The sequence below is a fragment of the Protomyctophum parallelum genome (assembly GCF_964188405.1).
Source record: "Protomyctophum parallelum genome assembly, chromosome: 7".
NCBI lineage: Eukaryota > Metazoa > Chordata > Actinopteri > Myctophiformes > Myctophidae > Protomyctophum > Protomyctophum parallelum.
Genome location: NC_139705.1, coordinates 5,815,674 through 5,833,555, shown reverse-complemented (window position 1 = coordinate 5,833,555; position 17,882 = coordinate 5,815,674). Strand labels below are relative to the sequence as shown.

The 17,882-nt window shown below is 43.0% G+C and overlaps 1 protein-coding gene across 3 annotated transcripts; it reads left to right on the top strand.

Moving 5' to 3' along the window:
- kansl2 (KAT8 regulatory NSL complex subunit 2) lies at nt 1-17,714 on the top strand. 3 transcript variants are annotated; one of them, XM_083768325.1, is made up of 10 exons: nt 1-73; nt 3,653-3,911; nt 4,992-5,164; nt 6,720-6,834; nt 7,162-7,325; nt 7,950-8,113; nt 12,533-12,629; nt 15,115-15,368; nt 16,078-16,242; nt 17,322-17,714. In XM_083768325.1, the coding sequence occupies exons 2-10, from the start codon at nt 3,661-3,663 to the stop codon at nt 17,406-17,408; spliced, it is 1,470 nt and encodes a 489-aa protein (XP_083624451.1). In that variant the 5' UTR covers nt 1-73; nt 3,653-3,660; the 3' UTR covers nt 17,409-17,714. The 3 variants fall into 3 exon arrangements, with proteins under 3 accessions (XP_083624451.1, XP_083624452.1, XP_083624453.1); XM_083768326.1 differs by having other exon boundaries at nt 16,078-16,267; nt 17,344-17,714; XM_083768327.1 differs by having other exon boundaries at nt 16,078-16,258; nt 17,322-17,424.
- Nucleotides 17,715-17,882: the final 168 nt, after the last annotated feature.

Here is a 17,882-nt window from a genome sequence, read left to right as displayed (position 1 = left end):
CGCAGTTACAGAGCAGACACACAGTGTTGTTCAATGTTCACCAGCTAGGTCGGTCTGGCTAACTGAAAACAAGGTAAGCGCCGCCGGCTACCAGCCTAAATTATGAAATATTTTCATCTTTCGACATCGGAGTGCCTTAGTAGTGTCCAGAGAATAGGCTGCATATCGTCGCGGGTGAATGAAAAACAATTATTATAGAGAACTTGGGATTTGCTAACATTAGCCACCAGAGCTAATCAAATATGGCGACCGACTGCACAGCCAACAGCAAACTGCCGTGACGCAGTAAGAAGAGGCGGGTTTAACTTTGAATACAGCCCTTGACGGTCTGAGTCGTCTGGCCACATGTTGGTTTAGCTTTAGTGGCTGTTCTGTTCTAACCTAACCCTTAAAATATTATATTAGTATCTTGATCAAATAAAAATGTACTCTCGATGTACAGACCATTGCATGCCGTTGCAATATTAAGTGCTGCGTTTGACCCAGACTAACTTACCTCAGTTGTAGTGTGTGTGTATTTGCATTAAAGTTGTCTGCGTTTACTTGATCAGACACACATCCATCCGATGTTTGTTAGTTGTGCTTAAATATTTAAATTTGCATATTGAGCAGTACAATATTGTGAGACAATACTTGCGGGCAGTCTTAAATAAATTGTTAGGCGTTGATGTTAAAGCTCCACCTGCAATAATTGCGACCCTAAGTTGCAGATTACTATGAAAACCTGCAAAACCCGGGCACGCCTCCATATAAGGTTGTCAGAACATCACACCTCGTGACATCACGCCTTGTGACATGCTCCATATATGGCCGCCTCCATATATGGTTGTCAGTCCATCACGCCTCGTGACACGCTCTGTGTCATATGGCAGTCAACATATATGGCAGTCTATATATGAAGACCATGGCATGGAGAAGACGGGATGATCACCTACATCTCAGAGCCATAGAGTTAGGGCCGATTCATACTCCTATTTTACCGCTGTTTCGGCGCTGTAGTGCCGAAATTATTTCGGCTCGTCAGAAATTTTCAGTAGCACCGAAGAGCCGACTTTAGGACGGTACCCCCCCCCCCCCCCCCCCCCCGAACCTCAAATGACGACACATTGTAGGCTCTACAGCGCCGAACCGACTTTTATTCGGCTCTAAAATAGGAGTATGAATCGGCCCTTAGACAGAGTTACAACTCTGTTCACTTCATGGGGCCAGTCCAATGGCGGCCCTTCTAGATAGACTTCTATTGGCGAATAGGGACACCGGAAGTTTACGGAATGCATTGGAGTCTGAGCTCGTGCAGTACATGAACCACTAGCCCCTCTCGGAACCCCCTGGGTCAGCTCATTCTTTCGTGGACCCAAAATTCTCATCGGTTTCCGTTGTATCCTATAGCTCTTATATGCTTCGTTTGAAACGGGATCACAATCACTCAAACGCTGCAGAGATGACGTTTCCGACGGTATTTATGTCTGCGTTCCATCATTTGCATAAGGAAACAAACTTCTGAACAGGGACCCAATGGGTCAAGAATGAGCTGACCCAGGGGCTTCCGAGAGGGGCTAATGAACCACGTGACCGGGCTGTTTTCTGCCCCCTCAATGTCGCAACTCTGTCTATACTCTATGGCTCTGCTACATCTGCATATATGGAGCCGGCCAGCAAATCTACATCTGACCTCACTGACACCAGATTAACACTTAGCCCGCTAGCATTTATTGACAAATTAAGATGTAATTCACGCCAGCATAAACTAGTAAATGAAACGGGTCCCGTTCGACTGTTGTTTACAAGATGGATCTATACCGGGGCACTGGAGGGCTCCACATCATCGGCTCTGTGCCATCAAAGAAACGTATTGACCAAAAATGCCATCTGGGACAAGGAATAGGAGATGCAGGCGATTGAAAGAAACAGATAGAATGGATTATTATGGTTATTATGGTGATGACGATCTAAGATGGGCGACCCAGCTAGCTACCCGATGCTAACTTAAGTAGCACTGTGGCTTGATCGATCAAAAGCGCTATAAAAGCTATAATGCTACGCCTAACACCATTGCCTTAAATAATAGGCTTTAATTGACCTAGATCTATGGCAATGGCGGTATAAGTGTTTAACTCCTGCTTCTCAACTCTGCCGTATTAAGAAGTTCTGTTGTTTCAGCGTGACCTCATCCTTTAGGGTGAGGTCGCTTCTCGCCCTCAGGGCGTCTTTATGGTATGGTTAGACTTTAGAGCTCACACAGGTTGAGTGTCACTGTGTCAGTTTGGCTGTGTAGCCTGTGCTTTAATAGCTCTGGTCCAGTTCATCTAGAAGATCTCCTCCTTCACTTTGCCAGACTATTGGGCACTTCTTTTTTGCACTGACAGATTCGTCTTCGTCTGGTTCCCAGGCTAATACTATGGACCAGAGCTAGCTTGTGCTTATTCATAAACACAGACAGCTGTCAGCTTACATATCTCTGCTGTGGGGAAGAAACCACTTAACTCCAGAATGTTACATTTTTTGGGGGGCACGGTGGCACAGTCTGTAGTGCTGTTGCCTCACAGCTAGAAGGTCCTGGGGTCGATTCCCGCTGGGGGCGTATTCTCACCTCGTGTGTCATCAGTGCCCGAGGTGGGATTGGCAAAAGAGCCTTTCTGTGTGGTGTTTGCGTGTTCTCCCCGTGTCCCCTAGGGTAGGTAACCTGACGCTGCCAGATGGGGGCGGTATTGGGTAACCATGTTCCCCAACACAGCCTTCATCTGGGATCTCTCAGGGAGTTGAGCTGACACCAATCCGTTCCGTACCGAACCAATCAGCGTGAGCTAAGGGTGGGATATGTGCGAACCGGATGTGAAGCTATATAGACACGTCAATATGATTGGTTGTGTTTACACGCCCACACGGTGATAGACAGACGGTCCCATCCAATCATCTGACATCTACCAAGTATCTTGAAAAAAAGGAACAGCCCCGTCATCGAATTTGCTTCCGCGATCCCAGATCCCAATAAGCTGTGAAACAAATTTGTGTAGCAAGCTTCTTGGATCTGGCAGCGTCAGGTTATAGGGTAGGTACCCTCACAAAAAACATGCAGTAATTCTGGTCTCTAAACTACCTCCCCCTGGCCAACCGGGGCGCCTGATGGAGGGGAAAGGAGCTGATCGGAATAACGCGTTCCTTTCCTTCCACGTGCTACGTCCGGCCAATCATATAATATAAGCTTCTGTACGATTTGTAAATATAACTCGTAGCCTTTGCGCTCAACAGACGGGGACCACCAATCTGTCAGCCAAACGATCACTTTTTAAATTCAAAATGTAACGGACTGGGAACACCTTCTGTTCCAGCCACTGATTGTTTACTCATTAGGATCCTATAACCATTAACCCATTTTGGGCGTGAACCCCTTTTGGTGTTAGCATTATGCTATGCCTTAGCTATTGAAAAATAGCAGATCTACAAGCTCATAGCGCGCCACCGAGTGGCGCGCTACGAGCTTGTAGGTCTGCTATTTTAGAAAAATCGAAGAACCACCGTCACAGAAACATAGCTTTTTCAGAAAACTGCCAGGATGTAGAAGACGTTTTTAGAATCTGATCTCAGGTCAGAATGGGGTTTAATAAAACACAACGCCTTCATGATTGAATACCCCTTTTCAATTGCCTTGCAGATTTCGTCATGAACAGAATACGGATCCACGTGCTGCCGTCGAGTCGGGGCCGCGTGACCCAGACCGCTCGCCCCCAGGAGCCCCAGGCCTGCGCCTTCACCCAGAGGCCCTGCCCTCAGCCGCGGCTCGACGCCCTGGACTTCTGCATCAAGCACATACTGGAGGACAAGAACGCCCCCTATAAACAATGCAGCTATGTCTCCACCAAGAACGGCAAGCGCTGCCCCAGCGCCGCTCCGAAGGTGGAGAAGAAAGACGGGTATGTGTGGAAAGTGGAAACGTTCTAAAATGCCTCGACAACAAGGATCTGCGGAAAGAAAATCTAAAAATCTTCCCCACAACATTGTAGATTTCCGCAAGGCCTGGTTAGCAGCAGTGTTGTTTTTGGCAGCAAATTTTGATTTTAGTTTTAGTCATAGTCTTTTGAATAGTTTTCACTTAGTTTCAGTCACATTTTAGTCACCTGGAATGTTTTAGTGTTAGTCTAGTTTTAGTCAACCAGCTCAGTGGCCTTGTGGTTAGAGTGTCCGCCCTGAGACTGGGAGGTCGGGGTTCAATCCCCGGCCGGGTCATACCAAAGACTCTAAAAATGGGACCCAATGCCTCCCTGCTTGACACTCAGCATCAAGGGTTGGATTGGGGGTAAGTCCCTGCGACATACTAGCGTCATGTCCAGGGGGTGTACTTGTACATCAAGCTGCCTCACGCTACAGAAACAGGAGATAGGCTCCTGCCCTATGGGCCTCATGGCTCGGCAAGGCTACTTACTTACTTAATAGTTTTAGTCGACTAAATATCATCAGACTTTAGTCGACTAAATCTACAGGTGATTTAGTCGACTAAAATGTGTTCTGGTGGGCCTTGATGCCGTCGTAATGTGCTGTTTTTACACTTGCTGAAAACGGCGATCTACAAGCTCACAGCGCGATCTGCTATTTTCAGCATGCACGTGTAAAATGACTTATACTGGATCACTTGTCCACTAGTCCCTTCCTAACATTTTAGTCTAGTTTTTATTTGTTGACGAAATTGTCAGTGTATTTAGTCTCAGTTTTAGTCGCCATAGCTTAGTTTTCTTTTAGTTTCCATTTAGTTTTCGTCAGTGAAAAAAGGTAGTCGACGAACATTTTTCGTGCTAGTTTCAGTCGACAAAAACAACACTGGTTAGCACGCAGTTGATTCTTCTTTGAAATCTTCAAATGCTGCCAAGTAGAAATATCCTTTTTATGTGTTCAGACTCAGATTTTAGGAGTCAGCAAGCGCTTACAGTACATGTATCTTTACCTACTGTACGCTGTCTCTTTTTCATCCACCACTAATGGCTTCCTCTGTTCATCAGGGTGACATTCTGTGCAGAGCACGCTCGGAGGAATGCCATGGCTCTCCGTGCTCAGATGAGAAAGGCATCTGCTGGTCCGTCCCCAGAAACACTGCTGTCTCAGCTCAGTGGATACAACCGATCGGAAACACAGGGTCTCGACGGAAGCCGGAGTGAAGCGAGCCGCACTCTGGGTAAGTGTGATGCACTTTGTAGTCGCCACTAGTTTAATTTAATCCTTTTTTAAATAACGAATGATATAGGGTTTGTGATTGTCGCTGTTCTTGGGATTGTGATGTGTTGCCGACATGGCATGATACCCGCTGAGAGCTGCAATCAGGTTCCGTGTTCCGGTTTAGCGTCGTTCACTGATTGGAGACTGGAGATGACGTCGGCTTTATTTGTTATGCTGATTGGCTGAAGAGGTTGTCTGTCAACGCTGTAGTCCAGACTTCACTCGCATTAATGGAAATGCAATTTCAAGGGAAGTGGTTACCAAGCAGTGTTGATTTCGTCGGCTAAAAATGTTTGTCGACTACCTTTTTTTCACTGACAAACTAAATGAAAATTAAGACATGATGACTAAAACTAAGACTAAATATATTGACAATTTCGTCAACAAATAAAAACTAGACTAAAATGTTAGGAAGGGACTAGTGGACAAGAGATCCAGTATAAGTCATTTTACACAGCTTGTAGATTTGCTATTTTCAGCAAGTGTAAAATCAGCCATTACGACGGCATCATTTTAGTCTACTAAATCAACTATAGATTTAGTCGACTAAAATCTTATTAAGTTGACTGAAACTAAACAAACACTAAAACATTCCAGGTGACTAAAATGTGACTAAAACAACATGTACTGTCAAAAACAACATCTCAATCAAAGTGGATTGAGCGATTCGTAAAATTGACTCATTCTGAGATCTAAAGGTCTTTGACTAATGGGATTCTCACGGCCCTCTACCATATTGCTCAATGTTGTGGGAAAACTAACACAGAACTGCCAAAACTGCTAAACATGGTGGAATCCGTACACGTTGAAAACAATAAGGGGTCTAGGCCCTTTGGGCATGACCCCTAATAATTCTACTGGCCTAACTCCACTGTCCACATGCAAACAACGTTTTTGTCGCCTGGCTGTTGTTGAGAGCTGAGAGGCACATGTTGGCGAGGACATTTAATATCATGGATGGATGGATGGATGGATGGATGAGAAAAGCATTGGATTGGAGGACCGTCTGAATTTGGGTTGTTACGTTTAATTGGGGATTAACAAAAGGCCGGGATTAACAAAGGGTCCCCCCACCTTTGTTAATCCCTCACGTGATATTTGGTTTGAGCTTTTAGGGCCAACCCCGTTTAATAGGATAACCAATATCCACTTCTAGTTTGAAGTACTGTCCATGATTTACGGCTGTTGTGTGCGTGTGTGTGTGGAGGGGATGCACACGCAGATTAGACAAACCAACGGACCGACATGCAGAAACAGCGGTCGGATATGTGGTCGGACATGCGCTGCTCCTGTGCTTGCGGTTAGGGTTTGAGGTAGGTTGTCGGGTCTAACGACAGTCGGACCAATAGTATGTCTAACCCTTTCCCCTTGTGGAGGTGCATGGTGGCCTGGTGGCTCTATGACTTCTGCCCTGAATCATTGTCTCAGTCTGGCCATGCCCAAGATTTCCTTTTTTTTTTAAATATACAGTACTCACGGTTTGTGGTGATGTGTGTACATTTCATTCTGTTTAGACGAGGACAGTTGGAGTGAGGAGGAGCAGGTTCCCCTAGTGCTGGACCAGACATGGAGGGGCGATCCGGACAGTGAGCCCGACAGTGTCGACAGTGATCACGAAGATCCACTCAAGTAATGTCTCACCCGATTGTTGTCTTTGTTTGTTCTTATAGTTCTGATAATTAGATTTCAATTGCTCTAACCTAAACGTTTGGTCAGCGTTTATCATTGCATCCAATTGATTAATTATGTTGTTCAGCACTGGCCATGACTGTGTTTTGAACGGGCAACATTCTATTCTGTCCAAGTGTCTCTATTCTATCTAATCTATCAGGCTGACGGTGAATCAATTTGTGGAACATCGGTCAAGGAGTTCTTTAATCGGGCCATTGCTTCATCCTCAACTGCTCTATTTCCTTGAGCAAACACTGTGTGACTATACCTTTCTTGCCACTGCAGACATGCAGGAGTTTACACAGCCGAAGAAGTGGCTCTGATCACCCGGGAGAAACTGATCAGGCTACAGTCCCTCTACATCGACCAGTTCAAACGGCTGCAGCACCTGCTGAAGGAGAAGAAGCGCAGATATCTACACAGTCGCAAGGTGGAGCACGAGACACTGGGTACGGCTGGAGAATATCGCACTTCAGACGTCGCGCTGAATTTTAATTTGGCTGATTTAACTTTCCATTAGTTACATGTCTATATGCGGAGCGAGGAATATTTTATTTGTTGCCATTTACTTTCATGCGAGGACTTTGCTTTGGTGCATGTCGTAATGGCAGCACAGTGTTAAACGGTTAATGCTGTGCTGCATAAAGGTACACATACAGAGAACACATTTACTTCCTCCGTTAACCGTTTTCCGTTCAGCGTAAAAGCGGTCATGTCTTTCCGGCACCCCAGAGCTCCTATTTTGATGGAATCCCGGCGCTGATTGGGAACCCCTTTTGGTGTTTTAAACATTATGTTATAATTTAGCTATTGAAAAATAGCAGATCTACAAGCTCATAGCGCGCCACCGAGTGGCGCGCTATGAACTTGTAGGTCTGCTATCTTTGAAAAATCGTTAAAATGTGCCTCAAATCTTTCCGAAAATTGTCATGATTTAGAAAACCTTTTTTTTCTTCTCGATGTAGGCTTGAATGGGTTAATGAGCATATGTTGTTGAGGTCATTGTCCTTTTTTATAATGTATGCTCTGTGTGTGTGTGTGTGTGTGTGTGTGTGTGTGTGTGTTACTTACAGGGCCAAGTCTGCTGACGGGACCTGAGGGATTGTCCATGAAAGAGCGTGAGAACCTGAAGAAGCTCAAAGCTCTGCGGCGGTACCGGCGGCGGTACGGTGCGGAGGCCCTGTTGCACAGGCAGCTCAGGGAGAGGAGGCTGGCCGCCACCGAAGGAGCTCTCCAGGTGTGTCTCCTTAGCTTTTAGCCATGGAATTTGGTCACTTAACAATGGATTCTTTTTTTGCTAGCTAGTAATTACTCACCCCTCTAAACCTGTGCTCACACAGGCAGAGATAAAAAACAAACAACTGGGAGTCATTCATATCAAATTATATTCATATGGGGGGGCTGCACAAAGCCTAACCCACGGGTAGACCGTTGACTGGCCTAAGTAGCCTACCCGCTGCGCTGCTATAATATTTTATCGCATCACAACATAATGTTATAGCGATGACCTAAATGGAGTTATATAAATACTTAGAATGTGCCAGATGTTTTCAAAATAATGGCGCCAGAGTGCCACCAGATATGGCAGAAAGGTTCCCCACCAAAACCGGGGTGCATAATCTTCCATTCTTACCTCGCGCTGGTCACGCTAAAGTCTCTCTAGAAGCGTTAATATTCCAAACGAGAGGCATGCTGAAGTCAGGACATCTGGTCAAAACCCTAGATTAGGAGATACGAGCCATTCTTTTCAAGCCGCAAACAAGGATGTGAACGGCAGTGCACTTGCATGAATCAACAAGGAGTACATTGCAGAAGGAGAGGCCAACAAATAGAAACATAAATAAAATGTTACATTGATAAAGACGCCTATACACGCCAATGGCGAATCCTTGGTATTTTCGTTCAACCGGACAGAGTCAACTTTTCATCGCCGTTTGGGAATTCCTGGTGACGATCGTGAAAACTTGGGATTCCCTTCTCGCTTACAAGTGGGACGTGCCGGTCCGCGGACCGGTGGTTGGGAACCTCTGTCCTATAGTGCCCACTACCCACCTATCCTGTATCCAATTTTAGTTGCCAAACCAATGGGTTTTCTCTCTTGTCATTTACTTTTATTCTCCCTTGCAACCTTATGCAAGGTGCATAATGGACTACTGAAGGCTACATTGGTTGGTTGGTAGATTCCGATTCGTGTTATTTCTGGATATTGACCGCTCCACTCTATAACAGACCAATGTCTAATCAAAGCATCGGAGCACCAGGCTATAGCTGCTGCGCTGCTTGGATTTTATGCTGTACCCAACATGACCATGTAAACTAACACATAATGTCATTTTACTAAACGACATGCTTTCAAGAATGTTTTTGAAAACATTTTAAATGGACGATGCAGTACCCGAAAATGTATTCCATTTGATCAACGCACGCATCCTTTTTTACGAGGCGAGACTCATGCACACTTTGTGAATACTTGTTGCCACAAGGAAATACTTTTGTTTTGTTGTCACTTGTAGCCGTGTAATAAGTGGGTGGTAATAATGTATGGCTGGGTGGTCATTGTTTATATATAAATCACCCTGTCTCTGATTTCATCTATCAATAATGACCACCCAACCATACATTATCCCTTACATAAGTGTCTTCCTCTGGGGGGTTTTAATTAACACACTGCTGCTATAATAATAATGGATTGTATTTATAATGCACTTTACATTCCATGTAATCTCAAAGTGCTACAATAGAAGAAACATCACAAGATTAAAATGATTTTGTTCCTATTCAAAGCCAAATACAGGGTATGCATGTGACATCATGATTATACCCGGACGTGGTACAGGAAGTTCGGGAACACCTACTCGGTGGCAAAACAACTACAAAAAACTACAAAAGTCCTATCTAATTGCATTCAACAACATTAAACTCACTTTGCCACTCAGTTTGTGCCTGTGCATAAACTCTATTGGCTACATGGCACTGTTAATATTACATTTTACCCAAGTTAGTGGATGCAGTCAGTATACGTTTGAGGTGGTGCAGAGCTTGCCCGTAAACCCACTGGTTATTGCTACTTGGTCGGAGATTTCTCCAGCCACCACAATTGGAAGAAAACAAGAATGACAAGCATACAACAGCCATACAACACACATACAACATACATACAACGCATACAACAGCCAGGTGAAACAAGCGTTTCCCCTTGTTCATCTGTCCCCCTTTTCTGCGGCATTACAGACTCTGGGTTGAGACCATAGTTATGATACCTGTATATCATCTAGACTCTAGAGAGTGGATGAGGAGCGATGGGTCCGCCCCCCGCTATTCACTTCAATGGAAGTCATGGGGGCTTGGTTGAGACTTCTGCGTGCCGTTTCAGAGTATGGGGTCAGACTCCCATTGGGTTAGGCTGCGTTTCATAGTATGGGGTCAGACTCCCATTGGGTTAGGCTGCGTTTCATAGTATGGGGTCAGACTCGGCCAGCCAATCAGGACTGGGTCGCGCAAAGGTCCTCATAGGCAACAGCAGCGATCATAAGCCAGGTTTAACCTGGCAAAAAAAAGATGTTTTTCAGGTGCCTCGTATTGATATTTAATGTATCCAATTCTTAATTTAATATTGGCTCCACTAAAAAGTAATCTCTGGTACAGTATAGTGAATCTGCATAATATTTTTTTCTTTTTTCTCAAAATATGATTTTCAGATTTATTTTTTGTTAACTCATAAGCAACCATAAGGAGGCAGAACAAGGTAGAAGGAGCCTGTTGGTTGGCCAATAGTCTCTCAAGACAGACTGTTGACTCACGTCAACTTAGTAATGTTAGCGTTCATAAAAGGACAATAAATTAATTTATTAAAACGGGAATTGAAGTCCGCTTTAGTGCCTTAAACTCTACTACCTGTTGTAGATGCACTCAAATCGGTAAAAAATGCTGTAAATCTGCTTTTTTTTTGGTTCAATACAGACTGATATTTGCACTATACGTATGCGAAGACTATTGTTATGCGTACAGAATAGCTTTGCTGTAGAATTAATCAGTGGGGTCCTAATTAACATCTGAATAAATAATCTACATGAGTCATGACGGACTGAATTTTTATTATTGCTAAAATGTCGTTCTAAAGACATTACATTACTTCGACCAACAACATTATAACACTATTACAATAAAGAAAAGCAGATGCCTTTGTCTGGCGGAGCCCTTTTAATGCTGGTCTGGTCAACGAGGACACTTACTTACTCCAACTCCAGGTCGCAGCTTGCGTGCAGCCTTCTCCTGGGGGTGCATTTTAATTTTTATAATGTTAGCATGTCTTAATCATGCAATTATAACAAGTTGCTAGGTTTATAAGACACAAATTATTTATATAAACCATGGAACCCATCTACAGCAATCTTTACCCATTTTATTTTGTATGAGCATATCTGAATCCTGAAATTATAAGTTAATAAATATATATATATATATATAATTTGAGTGGTGCCACCACTCCAAGGAACAGCAATGTCCGTGTTCACCCATGTATGGCCACCTATGTATGTGGCCATGAGCACGAGAATGACTATTAGTACCAGTAGGGGCGCTGTTTGCCAGAAACAGAGAGAGATGGTGCTGCACTGTTGCCTGCTAATGAGAGAGAGAGAGAGGAGGGGTGTGAATCTTTTTAATGTTTTGTATTTGTATAGAGGGACAGACGGTAGGCTGACAGGAAATGGAGGGGGGGGGGGCGTAATCCCGTAAAGGCCCTTCGGGATTGGGAGTCGAACCCGCGGCACACTGCCAGACTTGGACTACCGGCCAAGGTGCCTGGACCGCTTAGCCACGGCCCAGGCCGATTATAGGCACTAGTGTGACACGTCAGTCAGATGGATTTGTTAAACTCCAATGTTTTGAATAAAAAACCATTGCATGCACTATGGCTATGATTACAACACGATTGTATTGCGATAAACATTTACATGGGGAAGAATGTCGAAAAAGAAAAGTAATGAATACCAGAAGGCTCGCTAGCTAACTTCATATGATGATTTTCCCATATCCAGCGTGGCTAACATGCCAAACCATCTCGCCGATGTGGCCGATCTATTAAATATTTCAAACAAAGAAGTCCTCCATGTCTCCTGTCATGTCTCCTTGTTCCGCACGGGAAAGGTTGAAAGTAGGAATGAAAAAGGTGTTGCGCAGCGGTAGTTGTGGAGCCCGAGTGGAATAGTAAGAGAGTGGCGACACTAGCGTTGACTCCCATTGTAACAATTAATTGGAATGTGTAAGTACTCATTCTATCTCAATGGGATAGTTCCATTGTTTGGAACTATAGCCCATAGGCACCCGCTTTGTGGTGAGTTCAAAGAGAGTCGACACACTCTTACTATTCCACTCGGGAGTGGAGCAAGGCGGAAAAGTAATGCCTTTTCCGGTTGACACCAATTCTATTTAACTCCTTCAGTGCCACCTGGTGGTCACCAGTTTAGGCTCTGAGTGCCAATTCTCCAATTATAAAAAAGAGAGGGCGTTTTTAAAAAAATGTAAAAAAAAAGAAATTGTAAAAAAAAGTCAGAAGGCTGACATTCAGTGCAGTCTTGATTGTATAGTGCTTTGTAAATCCTAGTTGCGTATGGTAAATTATGTTTAACCTTTTTTGTTCTTGTGATTTTTCTAGCCATATGCAAGGACGGTGTATGAGAAATGCATTTCCTTCGTAGAAGGCACCCGATGCACAAACCCATGCCTGCCTATGACTCGACACTGCATCTCACGTATCCTTTTTTCCATCATGTGTACAGTAGTTTGAATAAGCCCACTGTATTGTGAACTTGGTCCATTTTCACGATTTGTTTTCTTGGTACCCTTTGCATAGCAATTGGAAATGGTGCTATGCACCATTTTACTGTTTATATACTGTATAGTATATGTATTGCCATAATCTCAATTCCACAGTTGGATTTCAAGCTGTAATTGAAAGTGAGATAATGTATTCATTTAAAGTTGCCTTGCCTAACATTTTTCTCCTGAATCTTGTTCCACATGGCCCTGATCATGACCGACAACTTGCAGTTGTTGGATTCAAACAGAGCTCATTTGTGCTTCTTCCACAGTTCCAAAAGGCTGTTTATATATAGTTTTTTATTGTTGCAGTAATTTTGTCAGGTGAAACCTGACATGAATTAGTCAAATTTAATGACTACTTTGGCTCCTAGTCGGGACTAGGGGTGGGTCCCGAAACTCGGGACCAAGTATGTACCGAACCGAACGTGCCTGGGTACCGGGTACCCATTACAATAATTCAATTTCGGTTCTCTCTATCGGTTCTCACAGACACGCGGTCACACGCTATTTATTTATTTTCTACCCTTTTAATAGAAGCGCAGGGAACAGAGCTGATCTACAAGCCTACACCGCGTTGCATCAGCGACGCGTTGTGGGCTTGTGGCTTGCAGAGGCGGGGCTATTTCTCTGCATGGAGTTGTCGAGGAGTGTAGAGACAGAGAGACGCGCGGTGCAGAGAAGCACTGAAGCAACATCATTATTAAAGTTTCTTAAACGTAATTTTCAAGTGTGTGTGTGTGTGTGTGTGTGTGTGTGTGTGTGTGTGTGTGTGTGTGTGTGTGTGTGTGTGTGTGTGTGTGTGTGTGTTGCTCTCAGATCTCAGACATGCTTTTATTTGTCATTGTCAGTAGTTCGTAGTAAGAGAAGTAGCCTACAACACTATTGCCCTGGGTAAATACAGAATAGATATATTATATTTAAAATAATCACTATATTATCCACAAATGGCTCAATAAAGGAGAGGATGTTACACTATTCATTGTACATTATATATATACTCAAATTGACATTGAGCTTTTTTGTTAAATAAACATTTGACCTCTTATTTAAGTTATTTTATACCATTTTGGAACCGAAATAGGGAACCGTTAAGAACCGGAATCGATAAGCAGAACCGGAATCGGTACCGGACTCGAAAAAATCCTAACGATACCCATCCCTAGTCGGGACCTAGTCCTAATTGGCTGCCGAGTCGCCGACACACGCTGCTGTCATGTATTGGTTACTCAAGTCACATGACGGGGTAACAGGAGGCAGGTAACAGAAATCTTTAGACACCCAATGTTATGTAACGTAATGTTGTGTTTGAGACAGGCCGGGTGAGACGAGCGTTCGTTACTAAATAATGAAACCAGCGCTTCTTTCACGTGACAAATATCACTGTGATTATTTCTTGTTTTCTTTGTGCTTCATATGAGCTTCATATAATTTTGTATAGACTTACCTCCATCTGCACTACATTCTATGCCACAAAGTGGTTCTGTCTGCATCAGTTTTCAGAACTAAATAGTTGTTGTCAGTATTTAATTTGTCATTACTGCCAAGTTAGTTGGAAACTGATTCGTTCAGAAAACAGTGTTACACTAAGATACTTCTGCAAGATCCTTCTTAATAGCCATGCTTAAACGGTAAGTACTATTTCATTGTACAAAACCGTTCAGGCATAACATTTGTACAGGCAAGCTTTTTGCAATTAAACAATAATAAGTCTTACGTCTTGCTGTAATTACACAAAGTGTATTTGTATGGGGATAATTGCAGTTCTTGTAAAAAATAGCCATTATTTGTGTAACTGTTCTCTTTCTTTTTTTCTAATCATACAATTCTATTCTCGTGATTCTCCATTGTTTTGGGTGGATGGAAGCCTGAAGTATTCTGCTACTGGAACTATCCAGTGTTGTTTTCGTCGACTAAAACGAAAAAATGTTCGTCGACTACCTATTTTCACTGACAAAAACAAATGGAAACTAAATAAAAACTAAGCTACGATGACTAAAACTAAGACTAAATATACTGACAATTTCGTCGACAAATAAAAGCTAGACTAAAATGTTAGGAAGGGACTAGTGGACAAGAGATCCAGTATAAGTCATTTTACACTTGGTTGCATGCTGAAAATAGCTGATCTACAAGCTCATAATGTGTCGCGACGTAAAAACACTCATTACGACGGCATCAAGACCCGCCAAAATACATTTTAGTCGACTAAATCAACCGTAGATTTAGTCGACTAGAATCTTATGACATTTAGTCGACTAAAACTAGACTAACACTAAGACATTCCAGGTGACTAAAATGTGACTAAAACTAAATGAAGTTTCAGTCCAAAGACTATGACTAAACTAAAATAGAAATTTGCTACCAAAAACAACACTGGAACTATCATTGTCCTTGACCACAACAATGTTATGCAAGACATCTACCAGGACAGTAATCAAGTGCTTTTCAAGATGTGTCCGGGGCTGAAGGACGTCCCGTGCGACCGCACCGTGCACATGGGCCAGTCCGAAGAGCCCCGCTGTCCGCTTCATCTCCCGCTGCCTCCCGCCATGTACCAGCCCGAGCAGGAACCCCCGCCACAGGAACAACTCACCCTAGCGGCCAAAGACATGTACCTGAGTGCAGCAGAGCTTCAGCCCACGGAGAGCCTTCCTCTAGAGTTCAGTGATGTATGTCCGGAAATACCACTTTTTTTTCACATAAAGTTGTGCTTAAAGGACCACTTCACCACTTTTCAACGTATCTTCACATAATAGGTCCTCACTAATGATCATGAAAAAATGACACGATTCTTTTCTACTTTTGAAGTTGAAAAGTGGTGAAGTGGTCCTTTTTAACCCATTTAGGCCTGACATCGAAATTTCTAAAATGTCTTCTAACTCCTGAAAGTTTTCTGTCAGGATTTGTGCCACATTTTCACGATGAAAAAAAAAGAATAGCAGACCTACAAGCTCGTAGCGTGCCACTCATGAGCTTGTAGATCTGCTATTTTTCAATAGCTAAAGTATAACAGAATGCTTGAAACACCAAAAGGGGTTCCTGCCCCAAAATTGGTTAATACAGTTGTCACTTTGTTGTGTGATTTGTGGATCAAGGACTAGCCATGACATTTTCAGGGCATGGGTTTTATTTCATGACAATCTTCAGCTGTTTTGATAATGCCTTCCTTCTCTACAACAAATAAACGGTGCACTGATATTCCTCTTATAGTGATTTTATGTATTGAATAACTACGTGACTGTAGCACCCCACACTATCTATGTATGTTTGGTCATAGACCTAGATGCAGGGATCAGAAACCAAAAGTATTGAAGAGTATATAAAGTGGCAACATTGAATTCACGTTACAGACTCCCCTATCCCTCTGATGTCTTTTAGGACTTGGATGTTGAAGGGGACGGCATGCAGGGCCCTCCGTCCCCCTTACAGTTTGACACTGCCCTGGCCCTGGAGGACCACACCATCAGAGCCATCGCAGAGGACCCCATGGACATCTTGACTGGAGAGGACCCAGACCTGGACGGTGCCATTATGGATGACCAGGTAAACTGACCTGTTTGTTTTAAATGTTCCTCCTTCCACCTTTTCTACAATGCTACAAATGCTCAGTGTTCATTTAACCACTAACAGTCAATTAAAGGGATAGTTCCGATTTTTTAACTTAAGCTGTATGAAATACTTACCATTTAATATAGTGGTTGCAATTGTTGCAACTGTTGCAATTGTTGCAACTGTTGCAATTGTTGCAACTGTTGCAATTGTTGGTGGTGCTATAACAGGCCAATGTGAGGGTGGGATATATTCCTCAGCCTAGTAGGAAAGTCTTTGAAAGATTTCACGTAAATTGCACGCTGCGTTCATGTTTTGAGGCTTTTTGTTCAAAACGGGCCAATCCTGCAAACTTTGAAAGATTTCACGTAAATTGCACGCTGCGTTCATGATTTGAGGCTTTTTGTTCAAAACGGGCCAATCCTGCAAACTTTGAAAGCCAATGTTGGCCAATTAGGATGGAATATGAAATATCGGACAGACCCCGGCTTGAACACATGACTATAGAGATGGTGTGTACCGATTTGCGGGATTTTTGGACAGAATCTGGAGGAGTAATATAAATAAATTTGTGTCTTGGTGTCGCTATAACAGGCCGTTCTGGAATATTTGGGGCAGAGGTTCATCGTTGGCATCCAGGGAGAGTTTGTGCAAATTTAACTTTTAATGTGAGGTCCCGGTGCCCCCCACAAAATGACCGGAACTACTTTAATATTCACCAAAACTCCCACCATGGGACTTGGGCAATAAATTAATACAGTTGCAACCACTATATTAATGGCAAGTATTTCATACAACTTAAGTTCAAAAATTGTGAACTATCCCTTTAAAAAATATGCATATTTTATTGTGTATTTGTGTTTTTTGTTTGGATCATGCTTTCGATGCAAGACCAAGGCATATAACTTATTTCGCGTAATTCTTTTAAAGTTTTTGTCTGTCGGGTTTGATTCCTGCATGCAGAGAAATGGGCGAGGGGAAATGTATGCATTCCCTTATTTCTCATAATTCTTTTAAAGGATTTGTCTGTTGGGTTTGACAACGGACGATGACAATGCTTTTCTCTCGTCTAGGTTGTGTCTGAGGTCGTAGGAGACGACGGCGCCACTGACTGTTCATTTGAAGACATCAACACGGCTGCGGTTGATTCTACTAGATGAGAACAGTCTTTCAAGATGCTCACTTTCCACAAAGACTGATATTGAGTTGACCAATCTAATGTTGGAATTGATGAAGTCGTCATACTCCATCCAAGGCTTTTTAAACCATGGTTGATACTGTTGTTTTTATTCCTGGATTCCAGTTCCGTTTGTCATCTTGGGTCTTTCTTGTCTGTTTAATGTTTCTCTTGGTGTCTTGTGTCTGTTCATATTTACTTGCCTTAAAATAATTAGGCTTTTTCTGAACATGAAGTTTAAATGTGTCCAGCTTTGCGCACAAGAGCTTGTTAATTTTCAGTAAACCATCCACAAACCATTTTGAGATTTGTTTGATTTATTATTTGTATTTATTTGAAAAATGTCTTTGATTATATTCGTCCAGATGGGACATATGAATGGGAGAAAACATTTGTACGATTTGCTGTAAACCCGTGCAGATTTTATTGTATATAAAGTTATTTTAGAGCACAGAAA